Here is a 21,837-nt window from a genome sequence, read left to right as displayed (position 1 = left end):
GTGCTGAATGTGTTATAGAAAATCACAAATCATTAAATACAGGTCAACATAAAAAACAAAAGTCATGTTTATTTATACATTTAGAAAAATACAAGCAGTATTTAAAGATTAAGTACATCTCATTGAATACTGTCATTATAATTCAGTCCCAAAGCTCCATAGTCAGCCTCCAAAGGGGAAAATTTCCATTGATGCTTTGGCTCTTCTAACACAGACATAGTCTTCATTAATATGACAGCAAGCAGAGTGGAACATTTAGACATAATAGCCAGGGCTGATCTTTATTCATGACTCTCATTAAGGCCTGAGAGCAGCGCCGATGGCTCCTGACCACGCTGTCTCGACAGAAAGCCCTTGAGGTCATGATGTGAAGAAGCTTTACGCCTTCATTTAAAGTCTCCCCAGGAAATACTTTTCTCAGGAGATCGGCAAGAGAGGTCAGCATCAGGTGTCTTCATCAGCTGCGTTTTGAGTCGACCTCTGCCGAGCCAGAGCTGAGATGTTGTCGCGTGTATTCCCAGATTAACAGGGCAGCGCTCACGTGCACGTTGAGTGAGCGGATGATGCCTTGTTGAGGGATCTCCACGCACACGTCCAACATTTGGAGTAAGTTGGCAGGAATACCTTCACGTTCATTGCTAAAAGGAAGAAAAATAAAGAGGGGAAAAGAGTGAAGAATGTAACAAAGCATACATAAATATCTAACACTAAAATTAATTTCATTCAGATGAATCGTCTCTAATTCAATTCACATAAAAGGAGAGCACATAAATCTTTACTCAAATCCTCTTGAGAAAGGCCACTCACTATATTTTCAGCAAGTGGAGCATTTGGGATATGCTACTATCTTATAACTAAATTACACCTCAGTTAGCGAACTTGCTGCGCATCCTTTCCACAAAAACTTCTGTGAAATCATCCTGTGCAGCATGCAACTAGTGGGTATACTATTCAGTTCAATTATATTTATATAGCGCCAAATTACAACAACAGTCACCTCAAGGTGCTTTATATTGTAAGTTAAAGACCCTAAAATAACAAGAAGAAAAACCCGACAATCAGCCGATGCCCTATGAGCTAGCACTCATAGAGAAGCGGGAAGGAAAAACTCCCTTTTTAAAGGAAGACACCTCTGGCAGAACCAGAGGTTCAGGCTACGTCCACACTAGCCCGTATAGATTTGAAAATGGCGTTTTCGTCTAAAAACGCTCCGCGTCCAGACTATTGTTTTCAGTCGTTTTCACAGAGTTGTGAAAACCATTGAAAACCAAAACGAGCCATTGAAATGGCCGAAAACGCTTACGTTCCAGTACTGCGCATGCGTGAAACGCAAGAAGATTTGGCCTGCCTCGTTTAGTCTGCCGTTTATTTACTTTCCGGCTCTTTAAAATGTCGCGGCAAAATGTTGAGGAAAAGCACCGAGTTTTTTTAAAATGGACTGACAATGAGGTGGAGTTGTTGCTGCGAGAAACACAAAAGTACAAAGTTGCAAAAGCGATTGAGAATTAAACAATTTGAAGAAAAGCTATCTGATGCATGAACAGACTGATATTAATCTTTAACAGGGCTGTCAAAATTGAGAGCAAACAAAACAACTGCTGTATAATCCCCTCCGCTATCTTAGTTTAATTGGTCACATGACTGTTTTCGAAAAGGCTCCGCTGTCCACACTGCCACATGAAAATGGCGTTTTCAAATCTATCCTCTTTGGAGAGTGTTTTCAAAACGCTGTGTTTTCCTTGACTGAAAACGCCGTCTCAGTGTGGACGGAAGGCCAAAACTAAAACGTATTAGTGTGGACATGGCCTCAGGGGGGGGGACAGCTGTCTGTCATGATCATTTGGGGGTGAGGATAGAGCGACGGGACAAAGAACCAGAGATTAATAACAACAACTGATGATTAAATGTAAGGTAGTGTCTACTGCAGCTGATGCTTTTTTTTTTTAAACTTTCCTGTGGCTTTGTGACGCTACCCATATCATTTCATTTACGAGCTCTTACCAGGATCAGCCTTCAATTTCTCAAGTCTTTGCAATTATGAGTGAAAAAGCTCTTAATACAGACAGCTAATGAGTGCAAGTCCAATTCAAACTGTAATCAAATGAGCTCCAGCAATACATGCCAAGCAAAGCAAACGCAAAGACTTAATGACTTTGACCCAGTCTCTACTGAGGGTGCTGCACAGTAAGAAAGCGTGATTTGATGAGCTACATTTATCTTCGCTGTGAAAGTGGGTGACATAATAGCAACCTGATGAGAAATTACAGCTTGGCCATGCTGCGCTGAGGAGAGCGCAGCTGTGAAAGCACTCGCATGGGTGCTTAAGCTAACAGCGCTGCTCACACCTCAGTTGCCTGAATGGTGAACAAAACCAGACACCCACACAGAAGCCAGCACTATTACTCTCTCCCTCTCTGCCAGGGCAGCTGCACAGAATGAGGCTGGCTGCTAAAAAAAAATCCTGTCACGCAAGCTTCTAATGCCTCAGTTTGCTACAAACTGTAAAAACAAATACACGCACCGACTAGGAATAATTAATAGGAATAATTGGGCCAAAATTAAGACATTTCTCAATCATTGCACTGCTTGTGCTGTTCTGTATAATTCATGGCTTTTCCTCTGCTTCTCGGGGACAGCCAATTATATCTCAGCATGCCCAGACAGGTACACAATTGAGAGGAGATGTGCAAACCCCACAGGGACGCACACTAAACTGGCGAGATAAAATGAAATGGCCTCGTCAGCGCTAACCGTTATCTATGTGACAGTCACAATGGCATGGGAACACTGAGGCCTGCGTATGTTTAGGCACAGCTGGTTGGGTTTAGGGGCCTGAATGATGGAAAAACACAACACGGAGCCTTTTTGGACTGTGACAAAATTAAAAGCTGCCGTACCCTAAAAGCAACAGGGTCTTTTCAGGGAACTGGTACTCCTGGAGGCTGTGACTGTTGGCTGTTTGCTCCACTCCCACAACGCAGTAACCTTCACTCTTCTTCACCTGCAAGAATTCAGTGAGCTCCATCGGCTTCACCTAAAGGACAGAAACAGTGTAAGATTTTAGAGATTGTTTACACAAATATTCTTTTAAAACAACAATTCCAACAATCAAGCTGTGATAAACTGTCCTCGTATATTTATAAGGACGGTAAATTCAGTACCCTTCTGCTACAGACTTTCATGCTGTGATATCAACAGCAGATTTTTCTGCTCCTTGCTGTGGATTAAAAGATGTTTCAGACCAATTTAATTTTTCCTGAGGAAATGCACCAGTCGCCTGGAATTAAATTGAAAGCACTTTTACATTAATACCAGAGGTTAATTGGTCTGGAGGGCAAACTTGCATATAAATCTTAAAAAGACTTGAGCTCAGTTTAGAATGTGAGATTTTATGACTTGAACATCATCCCAGCAGCAGGATCAATACTGCATCCTCTCTGAGAGGAGCTTTGTGCAATTTACACAGCTGGCCCGGAAGATCTATTAGTCACTTACATCACTTTTTTGCACGTATTCACAGGTTCTACAGTAAAGATCACAGGCAGTCGTGCTGAGAATGATCGAGCATTTTTAATTTTCAGCAAAAGTCCAAATATTGTTTCCTCCAGGGAATGATGTATCAAATTATCTGTGACAGTCTCCAGTTTTGCTGCATAATACAATCATATATTCTAATTCTAACATATATGGCAAGCACTAAAAAACCCACCAAAACCCATCACAAGGCAAAAAAAGAGCTTAATGATGACAAATGGTCTGCATGTATATGTACCTTAGAGTGTTCCCTGTGTTTTAGTCACACTTTGTGCAGGGTTGCCATCAAAAGCAACCTGGAGTTGAGTTTCTTCAGGATATTTCAAAAACATTTACCACTTTATCACCTGACTCACTGCTTCATCGCAGTCAGTCACATTTTATTACACTGAGCCCAGAAGTTACTGCTCACTATTTATTGTACTCAATATAAAAAACATTTTTACTTTTATTTAGTAGTGTTGTCAGAGTTTTGTGAGCCACTGTTTAAATTAAATACATGTATTAAAAAGGCCTCTATATTCAGAGTGTTATGTGTAACCAACTTTAAGGTATAAAGGTGAATTACAGCGCAATAATTACTTGGGCTCGTAATAAGACCCTGGCCAGAATCAGAAGACACCAAATTCGTATGGAGCCAAAGTATTGAGCAGCAATAATGACCTGGACACAATGTTAACTTTTGAGTAGCCACTCTTGTATTGTTACAAAGTATAACAGGTATTTGTCCAATTTGTACAGATAAAGTATAAAATAAAATAAATAGTGTGCACACTCAACAAAATAAAAGTACTCGTTGGGGCCCTTTAAGAATTTAGAGTTAAGCTGGCGATAGCCAACTTCAAAGGTCCTTGTGAATGTAACTGGAATGTATGAGTGTGTGGTGTGTATCTTCTTTGGGGTAGATCGTCCTCAAAGTGGTTGGCTCGCCATCTATCACAACCAGAATATCGTCCTGGTCCTTGGACTTTTCCGTCCTCTCCAAAAAACCTGACCGTTGCTCTGTTTCACAAAAGCCCAACACACACTGGCGTTGGAATTGCAGCAGCTCTCCGGATGAAAGGTGAGTGGTTAGCCGACGTTGCCTCTCTCCTTCATCCAGCCACTCGACTCCGGACTTCCAGCAGGTAAGTAGGCTGGCTTTCCTTCCTCTCAATCCTGAGTTTTCCTCTCTTTTGTCCGTGGATTTCTCGGTTTGAGTAGCAGATGCCTCCACTCCTCTTGCTGAGATAAGAAAAACCCGGGACACCATGCACCTCCACCTCACTTCCTGGCTGACAGGGTCAATGCGGCCTGGGTAGGCTCTGATTGGTTGCTGAGCTAGGTGTCCTCACGTGGGGTGAACTGAGAGGTGCATTCAATGGTCATAGGAAATACGACGCTTGTTGATGTGGACAGTTAATATAAAGAGAATAAGTATGATTTTTTTCATCTGGGCTACACCCTCCCCTCCTGAACTCATGCACGTCCCTGTGCATGGTAGACAGTTAAATGATGATTATTTGACGGGTCAAGGAAGAGGGCGAAGCAGGCTCTTCACCATCACTGATGACATCGGCCCAAGCTGAAGACAGTCCTTGCAAGAATGATTTTGCTGCAGTGATCAGAGGATTGCCTAGCTCCGTATAGTCAAGCCGTCGTGGCGGACGACGGTTTCTCTCAGATCTCCTTACAGAATCATTTGTATCCATGTTTTCCCTTGTATCCACTGGGACTATCTCCTCCACTCTCTCCTCAGAATTCGCACCTCTGGTGCCAGCCTCCTGAAATGGAAGTTGCCTTTCTTGGACGTCTGGGTCATCAACAGGTGAGTCAGTTTCAGTTAAGGTTATTTCATCCACTTGTTCGGTCGGTGTGACTCCATTGGTAGATAAGTACTCAGTATCATCTGTAGTACTGTTAGGCATATCAGGTATGTTGCCAAAATCAGATTGGCTGTCAAAAACAGGTGGGTTGTCAATATCAGGAACATTTACAGGACTCTCACTCACTGTGTGGACAGGGGAACTCAACCAAACAGGAATGAGCAAATCATCTTCTTCGTCTGAGGAGTTCTCTTCCTCTAGCGCTGGATTTGCACGGGTTCTTGGCCTGCGTGACACTGGCTTCTGTACATGCTCACTGCTTTCCTCCACAGATAGGTAGCCACATGGTAGCAACAGATCCCGGTGTAGTGTTCTTAGGGGACCATCTTTGTTTTCAGGCTTAACTGTATATACTGGGAGGTTGCCTGCCCTTCTCACCACTACATGCACAGTGTGTTCCCACTTGTCTGAAATCTTATGTTTGCCCCGGATACGGACATTCCTGACCAATACCCGATCTCCAGCTTCCAAGTCTGATGCAGTTACATGTCTGTCAAACCTCATTTTGTTCTTGTGAGCCATCTTTGCAGCCTTGTCCATAGCTAACTTGTAGCTTTCTTTGAGACGTGACTTGAGTTTTTGCACATATTCAGAGTGAGATGAGTGTTGTTCCTCTTGCACTGGCAGGTTGAATGCAAGGTCAACTGGCAACCGAGGTTGGCGTCCGAACATCAGTTCGTACGGGGTGAAACCAGTCACTTCATTCCTGGTGCAGTTATAAGCGTGGACCAGGGGTCTTACATGGTCACGCCAACAGGACTTATCTTGACCACGGAGAGTTCCCAGCATATCAAGCAAGGTACGATTAAATCGTTCCACAGGATTGCCCCTAGGATGGTATGGGGTTGTCCTCACCTTGTGGATACCAGCCACCTGACAGAGCTCCTTGATTGTGCGGGACTCGAAATCTGGACCCTGGTCACTATGCAATTTTTCTGGGATGCCATAGTGTACCATAAAGTTCTCCCACAGACACCTTGCCACTGTGCGGGCCTTTTGATTAGGTGTTGGGATAGCAACTGCAAATTTAGTGAAGTGGTCCGTGATCACCAATATATCTTTGGTTCCACTCCTGTCAGCTTCCAGGGACAAGAAGTCCATGCACAAGAGTTCAAGAGGTCGTGTCGTATTAATGTTGACCAAGGGGGCCGCTCTTTCAGGCCGTGCCTTCCTCCGCACGCACCTGCCACACATCTTCACTTTCCTTTCCACGTCCAAAGCCATCCTTGGCCAATAAAATCTTGACCTTACAAGGTCCAGTGTACGGTCGACTCCCATGTGACCCATATGGTCATGCAGGCTGGTGAGAACTGTGTTGCGAAGCTCAGCTGGAAGTACAAGCTGGTAGGTTTTCTGGGACCCCTCTTGGCGTCGCCGGTACAAGACATTGTTGCGGAGCTCAAGACGGTTAAGCTCTCGGAGGAGCAGTGGAAGCTCAGGGAACTGTGTGCGCACGGTTGGAGGTGGTGTGTCCCCATATTCGATCTGAGAAATAACATGCTTTATACACTGATCGGCTCTTTGCTCGTCTGCCAGCTCTGCCTCAGTTAGATGGGGAATGGTTGGCAGACCTCCAAACTGTTCCTCTTGCCCATAGCTATCAGGTACAGCACTAGGAGACACAGCAAGCACCTCCACCAAGGCAACACAATCTGCATCTGCCTCTCTTTCATTGTCAGGACTGACGCTGTAGGTGAACTGCCTCTCACAGATTGCTTTCACCACAGACTGATTTACAGCATTGATGTTGTCTGGATCACAAAGGTGATCTTGAGTGAACTGTTGTATGCGTTCAATCTCTTTTTGTGATTTCAGGTCGTCCGCTAGCCCTCCGTGTGGTCTGCGTGATAATCCATCTGCATCTCCATTCTGCTTCCCTGGACGATAGAGGAGTTTGAAAGAGAATGTGGACAGTGCTGCTAGCCACCTATAGCTAGTTGCGTCAAGTTTTGCTGAAGTCAGAATGTAAGTCAGCGGATTACTATCCGTTACAACAGTGAAGTGGTTGCCGTAGAGATAGTCGCTGAACTTTTCTGTAACTGACCACTTGAGCGCCAGAAACTCCAACTTGTGCGCTGGATAGCGATTTTCGCTCCGTGACAGCCCTCTACTTGCATAGCCTATGACTCTAAGTTGTCCCTCTTGCTCCTGATACAATACAGCACCAAGCCCGGTGGTACTGGCGTCGGTGTGCAGTATATAGGGTTTCTGGGGGTCAGCAAAGGCAAGTACAGGGGCAGTGGTGAGACTTTGGATGACTGACTCGAAGGCTTCCTGGCAAGCTGGCGTCCAGCGACCTCCGAAAGGGTCTTTTGGGTCATGGTACTGATGTGCACTTTGTCTTGCGTTTACTTTTGATTTCTTGTGGCTAGGTGGGTACCCTGAAGTTAAGTTGTGGAGAGGTTTCACAATGCTGGAATACCCCTTAACGAACCTTCTATAATACCCAGCAAAACCAAGGAACGACTTTAACTCTCGCAGGGTCTGTGGGACAGGCCATGTTTTAAGGGCCGAAATCTTCTCAGGGTCAGTCCGAACTCCATTTCTGGAGACCACATGTCCCAGATAACGGACTGAAGTCTGGAAGAAGACACATTTCTCTGGTGACAGCTTTAACCCAAACTCTTTTAGACGAGTGAGCACTTTCATGAGTCTTTCTTCGTGTTCCTCAAGGGTTCGGGAGAATACTATCACGTCATCAAGAAAGACCAATGCATCCTTCAAATGCATATCCCCCATGCACCGCTCCATTAACCGCTGGAACGTGCTGGGGGCGTTCGTTACACCCTGAGGCATTCTGTTGAACTCCCAGAAGCCGAGAGGGCACACAAAGGCCGTCTTCGGTTTGTCTGCTTCTTCGATCTCGATCTGGTAGTACCCTGATTTTAGATCAAGAACAGAGAACCACTGTGAACCATTGAGGGCTGAGAACGTGTCCTCTAGCTTCGGAAGGCTGTACGCATCTTTTATAGTCTGAAGGTTTAGACGCCTATAATCAATGCACAACCGGACTTGGCCATTCTTTTTCCGGACTACCACTATGGGTGACGCAAATGGGGACTCTGACTCTCTAATAACTCCTGCATCAAGGAGTTCCTGAATGTGCTTCCGGACAGCCTCAATGTCCCGTGGGTGGATTGGCCGGGCACGTAGTTTGAAAGGCGTGCCATCCGAAAGTTTTATATGATGTCGCACCTGGTCCGTCCGGCCAAAATCCAGGTCGTGCTGTGCAAACACCTCAGGCATGCCGCTGAGCTGCTGAGTGATGCGCTGCTTCCATTCCAATGGAACTGGGGAGTCACCAAAATTGAAGGTTATGGTGGGCTCTTGGAAAGACGGAGTCTCTGGAGTTCTCTGGGATAGTTCTGACTGTTTGGTCTTGTTGTGTTCCTTTAATAGGATGGTCTGATAAGCACTAACCTCTGCAATAGTACACTTGGCAGGGATGACAATGTCGTGGTCAGACTCGTTGCTTATAACAACTGGCAACTTGTGGGGCCGCCGCTGGGGAAAGTCCACCAGACCGGCTTTAAGTAGCAGGCCACCGGGCAAGGGGGACGATGATGGGTACTCAATTACAACTGATTTTTCATCCTGAAGGCCCTCGCCAAGGGCGACTCCCTCCACCACTACAGTTGAACCAGCTGGAATGACTTGAGGCATCTTGCCAAGTAGCTTCACTACCCCCTGATGGGTGTCACTTGTCTGCTTCCGTCTCAACTCAATGATTTTGAAGACTACTTTGTAGCCATGTGGGAGGGGTTGATGATTGGCTAAGTCAGTCTCTGAGTAGATGTCGAACAGTACATCTAGGGTGTTTGTGCCTATGAGCATGAGGGATTGTGAAGTGTCAGGGACGATTAAAGCAAGTGTGTTTACATCTACTGGAACACCTATAAAGTCCTTTGGAAAAGTTATGGTCATTTCTATATAGCCAAAGTAAGGCACTAGCTGGCCATTAGCACCTTCCACTTCTAAGAGGTCATGTAGTGGCTTGATCTTTTGCTCTGAAAGGTGCTGCTGGTAAAATGACTCAGGAACAGTGGTAACTTGGGAGCCTGAGTCAAGAAGACAGTTGACTTCTTCACCTCTCACAGTCACTTGAGCTGTACTTCTGGTACCAATCAACTGTTTAGGGAGTTGGAAAGATTGGTTCTGCTCTGAATGGTTTAAGCCAGAACATGTTTGTGCTTTGACAGTCTTTGCTGGGGTACTTACTTTGTTAACCTCAGCTGTGATTTTGTCACCATTGTTTACGTCTGAGGGACGTTGTTGACTCTCCTCAGCTCCTGTTTGTCCCACAACAGGAACTGTTAGATGTTTAAAGGTGAATCTGTACAATCTCGCGCTTCCCACTGGCGTTGTTTCTCCTCCAACTGCTTCTTTTTTTCTGCTACTAGGTTGGGGTTAGCGGGGTCAACACAGCATGGAGCGATATGTCCATCTTCACCGCAGTTGAAACAATACCAGGGCTTGGGTCTGCCCCTTTGCCTCTTTGAAGTCTGTCTTTGCATACGTCCATCTACACCATGTGGCTTTGACATCTTACTCTGCGGCTTCCCTGCAGGGTCCTTGCTGTTTGCAAACTTTGTTTTTTTTCTGTGACATGAATGTAGTTAGTTGACTTTGCAGACTCGCCACCTGCTTTCGCAGATCCTCAATAGCAGCAATGCTACTCCCATGTTTCTCCTCGGGTTCACAAACATGTGCACCCTGGAACTGTAACTGAGTTCTCTGCTTTGAGGTGCCAATGTGTTTTCTCATACGGTTAGTTTTTGCTTGCTGTCGATCTTCCTCAGAGCGAATCATTAACAACAGGTCTGAGAATTGGGGTGGGCTGCTCTTCTTTTGCTCAAGTTGCAGGGCGCTGAGTAGGTCGTTGTCCCAACATCCCCTGCAGAACTGTTTAAGTAGATGTTTGTCCACTTCTTCACATGCGACTCCCCCCCTCTTCGTGGCTCTGTTTAATGCTAGCTGTAGCCGGTGAAGGTAAGTGGATGACTTCTCACCTGGATCTTGAAGGGTGTTCAGGAATTGAGCGAAAAGTTCCTCGCCATCTTCTACAGTGCCAAAGGCTGAATCTAGAAGCTGCAAATAAGTCACAGGTGGTGACTCAGGCCGCAAACTCTTAACTATATCAGCTGCTGGTGGGAGCAGGCTCTCATGGATCTTTCTGGATATTTGCAGGGGGGACATGCTGGGATCATTTTGGAGCAGTTCAATTTGTGTGCGCCATGTGTCATAATCAGTTTCATTGTTAGGTCTGGGAACCTTACCGGAGAAGGAACGGAGTCTCACCTGGGACTGGATGTGTGGGACAACATCTTGCCTTCGTACGATATGCTCTACCACAACCTTCTGAATGTCAGGTGGGTTCAAGTCACTTACTGAGAGGGACGCTGCTCTCCTTCCATTAGTGAGGGGAACATCATCAGTGGCACCAGTATCACTTGGTGTAACATCTGAATGTGAGGTGTGACACTGTCGCTCTTTAGAAGCGGGCGGAGATACAACAGTGGTCTCGACATACGTGGGAGAAGGTTCTTCAGTGGTAGGTCGCATGGCTTCAACATCCTCCCCAATCTGACACATCATCTCCTTCAGCACCTCACCGTAGTCTTTGCCACTCAGCTTGGCTAGTTCCTTGAGTTCCGCCAAGTAGGTTTTTGTAACATTACTCCCAACCGTGGTAGTGTACATGCTACTGAGTGTTTTAATTTCATAGACAACGCTGGGATCAGCTTGTGCTGTGTATGTGTATGGTAAACGAGGTTCTAAACCTAAGGCTGAACTGCTAGAGTATTCTACGATCAGGTTTTGGTAGAAGTTGGACAGTGAATCATCAACAAAAAGGACTCTTGTGATTTTACCATACTGTTTCAGAAAGTCAATGACCTGTTCATCTTTCTCAGATACCTGTGTTATCCCAGCGACAACAACCGCATTAGGTATTTTGACACCAGACTTTTGTATGAAATCCATGCTGGTCATTGCCTCAATATTGATGCTCAAATCAATTGGCTCCTGGCTGGCTCGCCACTTCTGTAACCAACTTTAAGGTATAAAGGTGAATTACAGCGCAATAATTACTTGGGCTCGTAATAAGACCCTGGCCAGAATCAGAAGACACCAAATTCGTATGGAGCCAAAGTATTGAGCAGCAATAATGACCTGGACACAATGTTAACTTTTGAGTAGCCACTCTTGTATTGTTACAAAGTATAACAGGTATTTGTCCAATTTGTACAGATAAAGTATAAAATAAAATAAATAGTGTGCACACTCAACAAAATAAAAGTACTCGTTGGGGCCCTTTAAGAATTTAGAGTTAAGCTGGCGATAGCCAACTTCAAAGGTCCTTGTGAATGTAACTGGAATGTATGAGTGTGTGGTGTGTATCTTCTTCGGGGTAGATCGTCCTCAAAGTGGTTGGCTCGCCATCTATCACAACCAGAATATCGTCCTGGTCCTTGGACTTTTCCGTCCTCTCCAAAAAACCTGACCGTTGCTCTGTTTCACAAAAGCCCAACACACACTGGTGTTGGAATTGCAGCAGCTCTCCGGATGAAAGGTGAGTGGTTAGCCGACGTTGCCTCTCTCCTTCATCCAGCCACTCGACTCCGGACTTCCAGCAGGTAAGTAGGCTGGCTTTCCTTCCTCTCAATCCTGAGTTTTCCTCTCTTTTGTCCGTGGATTTCTCGGTTTGAGTAGCAGATGCCTCCACTCCTCTTGCTGAGATAAGAAAAACCCGGGACACCATGCACCTCCACCTCACTTCCTGGCTGACAGGGTCAATGCGGCCTGGGTAGGCTCTGATTGGTTGCTGAGCTAGGTGTCCTCACGTGGGGTGAACTGAGAGGTGCATTCAATGGTCATAGGAAATACGACGCTTGTTGATGTGGACAGTTAATATAAAGAGAATAAGTATGATTTTTTTCATCTGGGCTACATATGGTACATCCATCATTAAAATTCCCAAACAGTACAAAAAGAATGAACCTTTTAGACACGTGGGCCTTTAAATACAGAGCTACTGTAACTCTCAATAATGCACATCTACAGATTAACTGAATAAACAGCATTATTTCTACTGCTGTCTGGATATTCTGTGTGTGTGTGTGAGATCCTGACAATCTATTTTAACCTTAATCTAACCATGTGCACTTCTGATCATCAAAATAAGTTTATTTTCTGCACATCACCTCTAACAAAGGAAGCCACAGCTCAGCTGAGACGCTCAGGGACTGGAAGTTTTTGTCATTCACGTGGCGGAGGCTATCCAGAACCAGAGCGCTGGCACCGAATATTTCACAAGTCCGGCAGAGACCTGCAGCGACAAAGACAGTGTGTTTGATTTGGGTGCGGTTTTTTAAAATAAAAATGCTCCATGACATCCAAAGCACAGGAGGTTAATAAAAAGACTGTTCCAGTTTTGAGTTTCCTAGAACACCACTGTGTGTACAAAGAGATGCAAATTGAGTCTGGGATTCAAAGTAAAACATTTACAGAAGGACCAGGCTAACAGTCTTTCTTGCATTACACAGTATCAATATTGGCTTAAAAAATCTTTTTCCTCTATAAACAAATTCTCATTGTGTTCGTGCCTTATCACCTGAGACAACAGCACTCGAGTACACTTCCAGAGAACATATATTATGTGCTTGATGAAGGCAGGTGCAAAACCGTGTAAAACCAGATAAGATGGTTCAAATGGATGTGTTTCTCTGTTCTTCTATATCATTGTTACGAAACAGAAATACACTGACATTATGTAAGGGGTTTGTGCAGGGGGAGGGGCTTCCACACAAGGTAAAACTGAGAGCCGAGATCCAGGGAAGTGCAGAGTCATTTCAAGTCATTCTGGAAAAGCAGCTCTCATAATCTAGCTAAAAGGAGTTTTCACTTGTGGTTTCGAAACTCCTGATTGGCTGCATTTAGGACATAAGGGCAATATGAGTCAATTGTGGTCATGCTACTCGTGACCTCAAGTTCTCAATCTGTGGAAACTGCAGTAAAATTGTGGTGCTCTCAAAATAAACAATAAAAGTAATAAAAGTTGGTTAAATGATTTATTATTTAACAGCTCACTTTGTGTTTACTAGCAGCAACACGCACATGTTGTGTGTATATATCTCTACAGCTGTCTACCTACTGTCTACATGTGAGGTGTTCAGGGGCCATCTGTAAATTGCAGCTGCAGAAAACAACTCTGCTTACTCGCTCCCTAAACGTAACCCGTACTAGTAACCAAAAATGTACAATAATACATTGATGTGTGGTGCTCCTGACCTCCCAGATTGGTGGGCTTGTCGATAAGCGAGGCCACAACCAGCAAGGCACCGTGCAGTTTTCCCAGTCTAGCAGCCCTCTGTGGTGGAACCAGCTGAAGTTCAGGCTCCTGCTCCTGGATGCCCAGTCTCCAGGGCGTGATCTTCTTTTGCACCTCAGCCCAGCGTTCCTCCTTATCCTGCTCACCTGGAAGACATAAAGCCATGACGGTCAATAAGAGAAACCTTATCACTGACTGGTGCTTAAGAGTGTTACTACTACTACTACTGCTACTACTGTACTTCTGTCTTGCTGGATCCAGTCTCCAGGTTGAAGCTGGTTCAGATCAAGAGCAGGATTTCTCAAAGGCAAAGATGGACCTTCTGAGAAATATGAGAGTTTCTCAAATTTCCAGGGTGGTATCCACTCATCATCAGCCAACTCAGAAAGACTGGGAAACGTACAGAATATTGTCTAGGAAAGCAAAATAAGAAAGAAAACAAGCATGTTAGACTGTGTTACTATATTTTAGCAGGATTTAATTGCAAAATAGCGTACCTCAATACTGTAATCCCTGATTGGATGAAAGGCACCAAAGAAGAAGTGCTCCTGAATCCTCGTCCAGTTTTTGTTGGCATTTCTACATGTGAGACAGCAAATATGTACTAAAGCATATTAGCCTGATGCAAAGAACAAAACCTGCCAACATTTGAACCGCTCTGCTCTCACCCAGTGCTCTGCATGGCTTCAGCCTGGTTCAGACAGGCCTTGATCACAGAGGAAAGCCCCCCTAAACCATCTGCCTCTTCCACGTGGTTTTCCGCCAGGCTCCACACCCTTTTCAGAGCCAGTAAGGCATACAGGCGCACGCTGAAGTTATGGTTAAAACACGACTGCAGGATGACGTCTAGTGCTTTTCGCAACTGCGCCGCCTTAAGATATAAAAGAAAAAACACAATGTGAATACTCAAGAGTTTATTAATAAAAACAAATACTGTCTGGGTGGGAAAAAATAATTAGCGATACTACCTTTTCTTTAAGATTAGGAAAGATGACACTGAAATGTACGAGAACAGATAAGAAAGTGCAGACGCTCGTCTTAGTCTTTTCGTGATCCTGCACAGAAACAAGCACCAGAAGTGGTTTATAATTTAATTTAGAATGAAAAACCATTCCCTCCAGTTCTACAGAGTTTGAAAGAGCTGGAGCTCACCAGGCTGAAGCAGGACCAAAAGCTGTCAGTGTGTTGTGGATATCGGACAAGGATCAGAATCATCATCCATTCGATCAGGTACTTGACAGAAGCCTGGTTACTGCAAAATCCCGCTTCAAACACACGACCCCACAAAGTGGCAACAAACTCCTGCAAATGAAAGCGCAGTCACTCACAGAGAGGATCAGTCGATCCTGGAAGATTTAAGGTGAGTGTATGACTATCTTACCTCTCGGAGTTTGGGCAGCAACAGCAGCAGTGTTTGCCATACTCGGTTTTTAACACGATGTTGCAGGGAGTTGCTATAGTAACGCACTTTTGACCTTGATATATCATTATCCTGTAGAAATGAAACAAAAATCATGGGAAAGGATGCAAAGTGGCTGTAACTGCTACTTCGCCATTTATTTAAAAGAATCAGGAGCTCATCTAGTCCACAATCCATTGCAATTCCCAGGTTATTGCCCATAAAACGACAAGTGTCACCTTGATCTTGAGCAGAATTTGGGTGAACATCTATGAGATGATCATTGTGTGACCAAATTATGACCAAAACTGTGGGTTAATAATTCTTGTGAACTGTGACAGGATGGACGGATAACAAATCCTCGCCGTGGAATAAGCTCTAAGGCTAATTCCGCATTCTGATTTTCTTTGAAAGCTGTGAAAGAGTTTAACTTCAATTTAATGCCTGTATATATTAATTTGCATATATTTGTGATCTCCAATCAGTCACAACTGATGGATAAAGAGTAAAAAAAAAAAAACTATCATCATACAACGATCCACTTTGGAAGTTTGATTGCTGGCAGTCATGTAGACCTGGAGTCTCACCACACCACAAAAAACCCCAAAACACACTGCTGTGAACCTGACAAGGCCAAACGCACCTTTTTCAACAGCTCCATTGCCACTTCCTCCATTAGTCTTTGATGCTGGAGATTAGAAGAATCCAGGTGGCACAGGAAAGCCAGAACACATGTGCGAGGCAACTGATCATCTCTGTTATCACTGGAAAATAAAAACAGTTGTTCAGCTGTGGAAACATCCACACAGCAAGAGAGACCTCTAGTGGCACTATTATAAATCATATCAATAAGAAGTGAGCTTTCACTGAATTGTTTACCTCGTTACTGCGACATTAGCTGCACACTTTTCACCAAGTTGCTCCACATATATTTGGACATCCTGGACGAGTCTTGGAAAGAGCACGATTAAATAGTTAAAACAGCTCTAAGAAGCTACTAAATAAATGTGAAAAATGCGGCTAAGCCTTACCGTTGATCTCTCCTGAACACTGGACCGTAAACACAAGCTTCTGTAATTATGCTGATGTGGTTGAAAATACTAGAAAACACCGTGTCGGCCTGGTCACCGCTGCCTCCACCTGCAGGCAGCCACATCTGACAGCAGTGTTGAAGCAGTACGCCAAAAACTCCACTCTTTGACTGAGACAACTCCATCAGATCACGGGCGATCTAAAAACAAACACAGACACAACAAATATTAATATTTCATTATTGAAATTACAGTTTCAAAGTCCAAATTTCTGTCTCGCTTCTTTCCTGCTGTGAGGTGAATCACCTGTTTCAAAGTGGCCGCCAGGGTCGGAGACTGAGCTTTTGTCAGCTGAAGCAGTTTATGGTGGAAAGCCGTGGAGATGAAGCCTTTAAGTGCCGGCCAGAAGTCATTGGCATTAGTGCTCAGGCCTTGTACCAGCTCCCAGCTCAGACTCACAGCCTCCACACACAGGGCCTCTTCATCACGCACTAACTGGAATCAAATGTCACCACAACAGACGCACCATGAGGAAATCGCTTCATTGGCAGTTAGTTTACAACAAATTATTCACATAAAAACTGGAAGAAAATGACTGATATGAAATTAGCCTCACTTGCGGCAGGACTGTCTCCATAAAGGTGAATACAGGGAGCACCAAGTCACTGGGCAGGAGAGCCAGGGCCTCCACACTGCAACTCAAAGCAGCCTTGAGAGTCTCAGCTGCTTCTACAGACTCAGGAATTCCAAAAGCCTTAATCAGGAAATTCAGACAAATCCACTGGTCTCGCATAAAGTTGGCAGAGAAGCGTCCCCAGTCCTGTAGCAGATCTTGAACTTCCAGATCACTACCAAAAGAAGAAACAGGCCCATCGCTCATTACGGCAGCCGAGAACTTATATTCATCTGAATTAAAGTCTTTAGTTAGTTACTTTAGTTAAAAAAAAAAAAAAAAAAAACGGCTTCCACTAACCAGTCTATTGTCTCTGGTTTCAGTAGACGTTGATTGACATTTCCTAGAGATGTCTGACTGTGTGAGGAAGGCAGCTTTGGGCTGTAGAAGTATTCATTCAGTGATTTCAGAGCAGAAACTGTCTCTGGTTGCTTGTCAATCACTTCATGCTCCATAACACCACACACCGTGGCCAGCGACGCCATAGTAACTGCTCTAGTTACCTGGTATGCTAAAGAGGGGACCTGGCAACAACAATCAGTGAAACAATCAAAATAGTGACTGAAATCCTGCCTAATGAGAGAGACATTAAAGTTTAAGTTGGTACCTGCTGGTCTGGTTCTCGCAGGACTGTGAGCCCGTACTTAATCAGTTTAGAGAAACCACTGTGAGGAATCTTGTTGTGGTATTGTGGCATAGAGCGACACATGACAACCAGCTGCCTCAGGACATAAAGATAGAGCTCTGCTCGCTCGATATCAAACACCTGTTAAAAAAAACAGACAACATACGTGCAGACGTCAGAGTTGGCCACCAGGGGCATCTGTGTAATTGGACTGAGACTGGCCTGCTTGACTTGCTAAATACCTCCTGCAATTCCCCACACAGCCGCCTAAAGATGAACTCCTGGATGGGATCAAGAAGCCTTAAAATCGCCATCTCAGTAGATACCATCACACTGTCCCCTGTGAAACAGAGAGAGAGGTGGAATGTAATGAACATGACGGCGACGGTTCTGGACAAAATAATCAAAAAATAAAGGGATAAAATCAAACTATAAATCAATATAAATGTCCAGTGTTTCCTAATAAAGAGGTAGCAGAAGTACTGGGAAAAACAGCTTAATAATCAAAGGCAGTGATATCAAACTCATTTCCCATCGCACGCCACATACAGCCCACTTTAATCTGATATCATAAATGTCACCAATAGATGAAAGAAAAAGATAAAATATGCAGATCTCTCACCATCAAATACGGATGTAAAAGTGACATTTACAAGGACGTATGTTATACAATATAACACCAAATAATAATTTGGGAGGACAGGTTTAATGATTTGTTCAGTGAATAAAAAAATCAGATAGAACAGCTCGGACAATAATTCAGCGCTATCCTTGCAAACCTTGCTCCGCTCCGTCCTGTTGACTCCTTGGGATTTCTCCGAGCTGGAACAGTCTGAGCACCAGCTGCAGGCTCTTGTCACTCTTACGCAGAGGCAAGTAGATATTGGTGCTGACTCTGCTCAGGGTCTCCAGCAGTGGTGATAAAAGCGACTCCAGGGTGTTGCTGATCTCTGCCCCAGATTGACCCCTCTCCATGTCCACACACAGCAGAATAGCTCTGGCCAACCTATCGGCCTCTCTGGAGTCAGGTAACCTCTCGGTCTGACCTGGGAGAAGATAAAAAGCCTTAAAATATACACACACCAAACCAGCAGATACAGCGACTGTATCACTTCAGACTCACCTGTGCTAGCTGGGACTCGAAGATAGGAGACTATTTCGCCTTGAACATAAGCTCTTACGGTTTCCTTACTCGTTAAAGCACCAGTGCAATCTTCATCTGTAATCCTGGGCTTGAAACTGCCTTCATTTTCCAACAGCCAAGCACACAGCTGCAGTGATGCCCCAACATGTAGGATAATGATTAGGTAATCACAGTTTGCAATCTGAATCATGTTCCATTGTTGATACAGCGTACCTGCTTCCAAAGCTGCGTCCCTCTACACAGCGACTCGTCTGCACGGAAATGCGTCAGGAAGCTAAAAACATCATCGAGGGTAACTTCACTCTGACAAAAAAAACAAAACACAAAAGCTCAGCTATTGGACTGAATAACTTAAGCTATAGTCTTACAGAAAATCTAGTAGAAGAGATCGATAAAACGAGTAAATTAAAGTAAACACATCCATGTGATGCTGTCATGGCAATATAGACCAAAATATCAGATTTTTTGGTCGTAGAACAACAAAAGCTTGATCAACTCAGTACTTGGAAGATGTGCTTAATAAAGAGTCCAGTATTTTGCGTCGCACTTCTGTCTTACCACAACTGTGAGAGAGAGGGCACTGTTCAGCAGGAAGCACTGGGCAGCTCCTCTTAAGAGGACTTGATGAGTGATCATGGTGCAGCGCAGGACGTCCCTGTACAGACAAAAGACACACAATGACCACTTTATTAAGTGTCACCAGCTTCGACAGAGTATGTCTAAGTGTAACCACTGTAAGTTACCTCAGAGCAGTGAGCCCGCTGGTCCCCAGTAGTGGACAAGGGGGAAGTTTGGACAGGGCCTGACAGAGGAAGAGGAGGGGAACTGCACACCAGTGTTTAGAGCCCAGCTGCTGAATCAGCTGAAGCAAGACATAACCTACAATGTGAACACAGTAGTCAGAGGTGGATTTAGCAATTTAACCATGAGCTGTGAGAGGACTTTGTTCATAAGTGTTCGCTGTGGCTTCTGTGACCCTTTACCTCTATGCTCTGTTGGCAGGCTACTGAAGAAGGTAGCCAGAAAGACTTCGAGTTTAACCCCCAGTTCGGGACAGTCTCCCACACTCTGACCAACTGACCTATATGTGGAAAGAAGCTGGGTTAATTAAGGCTAGTGCAAAGCAGTACTTAACATAATAATCCCTGCATTACTATTACTTCCAATTGTTAATGAATGTTAAATTCTCACCTGTGGAAGAGGGATGTTTCCGAGAGAACATCCATAAAGGGGCCAACGATGAACTTAAGAGCAAAGCAACAGAAGAGGAAACTTTAATGCATGCTTTTAACTTTGTACTGAATGAAAACAATCAAGAGCCAAGGAACAAATTAAGTCTACCTGAGAAAAGGCCAAAGCAAAAGTCGGCTGCTGAAGAACCCGGAGCTCGAGCAGATGACACACTCCTTCTCGCATTAAGGATTTATTCTCACTGTGGAACATGCGCTGGTACACACACAGCAGCCAGGAGGGGTGGAAGAGTCCTTGACCTGAAACATTAGAAACAAACTACCACTCTGAGATCTTTCACACTTACTTTACAGTTACTTTACTTTTCAAAGAATTTAAGTGAGAAAAAACTGACCAAGGGATTTTCTACTTGACTTATGTACTTCTGAAAGAAGATATAATCAGTTCAGCCCATTTCATTCACAGAGGCCTAATAAGCTGGAAGACTCGCTACATCGAATCTACTTTTAAAAGGCTGAAATAATGTTTTTTCCTTGCCTTGATCATCATTCGCTGTTGTTTGGATCAGTGTGTCTATCCTGTTTAAAACTGGCCGGACCACGTGAATCTGCAGAGGGAGAGGAGGAACAGTAAAACAGATGTATCGAGATCCCTCCTTGGAAAAAGCAGTCAAACACTGGTGCAGGATATCCTACTTGGTTTTCCTCTAGAGTCTCCATCACCAGTACGTAATCCTCCCAGAACTCTCTGAGCAGCTTGCTCTTGCTGAAAGCCCATTTAAACAAGTTCTCATCTGCAACAGTTTAGGAAAAAAAGTTGTCTGACAAGCCATAAAATAACAGTAAACCTAAAACTGGCCTAATGTCTGCTTTCAGTGTGTGCGTGTTTTTTTTTTTTATACCTTCCCCTGTTGCAGAAAGAGGACAGTCTAATCCATCCTCTTCAGACAGGGCTGCACACCTTTTCAGCAGGAACAGTGCTCTCTTTCTTGACACGCTGTCTCTGTGGATCAGTCCATCCTGAACCATCCTCCAGAACTGAAGGGACAGACGAGGGTCGGAGTCAGAGCAGCAGGAAGAGGGGAGGTGGTGGTGAGGTTTAAGGAGGTGGTCTGACAGGGCTGTCAAACACAGCAGAGTGCGCTCTGTAACCGCAGGAGTGCGGTCGGTGGAGTGCCAGCTGCATAGATCATCCAGGATGAGCTTGAGGATGCTTATTAACCGCTCACTGCTGAGGCAGTTCAGCAGACTTAAGATGACCCTGACTGGCTTGGAGACCAGTGCATCAGGGAGTGTCCTGATGGAAGAGAGACTAGAAGACACGGTGGTATGTGTGAGCTGTTCATCTGCTGCCAGAAACGGCAGAAGAGCAGCTACCACTTCACTCGCAACCTCCACACTGAGTCTTCCCGGAGAGGTCAGCTCTTCCTCTGACAGATGGAGTGAGGGCAGGATGGACTGACAAACTCGCCTGCACACAGCCTCGTTACAGAGAGGTACACTCACACTCAGTAGTCTGCACGCAGCTGCTGTGCTCTCCCTGCACCGCACACCTTCACCTGCTTCAGCCGAAATTCTGGAGAGGAAAGGCAGACACTTGGTCCAAAGGACCGACTCAACTTTATCTAAAACACAGCGTCTCTTTGCATCTGGAAACGAGGTCGAGTCCGGCTCGATCAAAAGCGGTCCGAGTCCCTCAATGAAAGCTGTCAGCGCCTCCACCCGCTCCGTGTCTGGCCACGACTCACTCGGCCAGGAAAGAGACTCAAAAAGAAGGTCGTAGTCAGGCGAGCTGGATAACACTGCGTTAATTAAAGCGGAATACATTGCGAGCGTCTGTTAAATTGCTAGGTATGAGCATAGCAAGCGAGCTGCTACCGGCTGCTACCCAGTAGCAGCACGTTTTGATAAAACAGAACGTAAACTTCCGTAAACGTAATTCCCAACTCTCGCGAGAAATGTGAGGCAGAAAAGAATCTAACGCTGAAAAAAAAAAATGCAAACTGCTCAAATTTAAATAGAAAATTAATAGTATATCGGTGACACA

General features: G+C 44.8%; 1 protein-coding gene across 1 annotated transcript; it reads right to left on the bottom strand.

Moving 5' to 3' along the window:
• Positions 1 to 43: 43 nt before the first annotated feature.
• Positions 44 to 21,703, bottom strand: tarbp1 (TAR (HIV-1) RNA binding protein 1). Its single transcript, XM_085477960.1, has 29 exons — positions 20,693 to 21,703; positions 20,487 to 20,584; positions 20,329 to 20,398; positions 19,942 to 20,090; positions 19,792 to 19,844; positions 19,584 to 19,681; positions 19,344 to 19,479; positions 19,159 to 19,255; positions 18,814 to 18,903; positions 18,580 to 18,727; positions 18,236 to 18,502; positions 17,699 to 17,796; positions 17,439 to 17,597; positions 17,132 to 17,355; positions 16,775 to 17,006; positions 16,465 to 16,653; positions 16,159 to 16,358; positions 16,007 to 16,078; positions 15,771 to 15,891; positions 15,110 to 15,220; positions 14,881 to 15,030; positions 14,697 to 14,783; positions 14,397 to 14,599; positions 14,226 to 14,307; positions 13,970 to 14,141; positions 13,689 to 13,874; positions 12,602 to 12,726; positions 2,898 to 3,034; positions 44 to 638 (listed from the first exon to the last, which is right to left on the bottom strand). Exons 1-29 carry the CDS (start codon positions 21,615 to 21,617, stop codon positions 458 to 460), a joined length of 4,860 nt encoding a protein of 1,619 aa, XP_085334086.1. The 5' UTR covers positions 21,618 to 21,703; the 3' UTR covers positions 44 to 457.
• Positions 21,704 to 21,837: the final 134 nt, after the last annotated feature.

Source organism: Copadichromis virginalis, linkage group LG13 (assembly GCF_057382275.1).
Source record: "Copadichromis virginalis isolate Kocher_CV1m ecotype Utaka linkage group LG13, C_Virginalis_male_GT1.1, whole genome shotgun sequence".
NCBI lineage: Eukaryota > Metazoa > Chordata > Actinopteri > Cichliformes > Cichlidae > Copadichromis > Copadichromis virginalis.
The sequence above is the reverse complement of the archived record's forward strand: the minus strand, read 5'-3'. Positions and strand labels throughout refer to the sequence as shown.

Coding starts and splice junctions, on each gene's coding strand:
- tarbp1 (XM_085477960.1), bottom strand. CDS start 21,617: ATGTATTCCGCTTTAATTAACGCAGTGTTATCCAGCTCGCCTGACTAC. Junction 20,399..20,486: donor AGACTCTAGAGGAAAACCAA/GTAGGATATCCT, acceptor CTCCCTCTGCAG/ATTCACGTGGTCCGGCCAGT. Junction 17,007..17,131: donor AAACCAGAGACAATAGACTG/GTTAGTGGAAGC, acceptor TTCTTTTGGTAG/TGATCTGGAAGTTCAAGATC.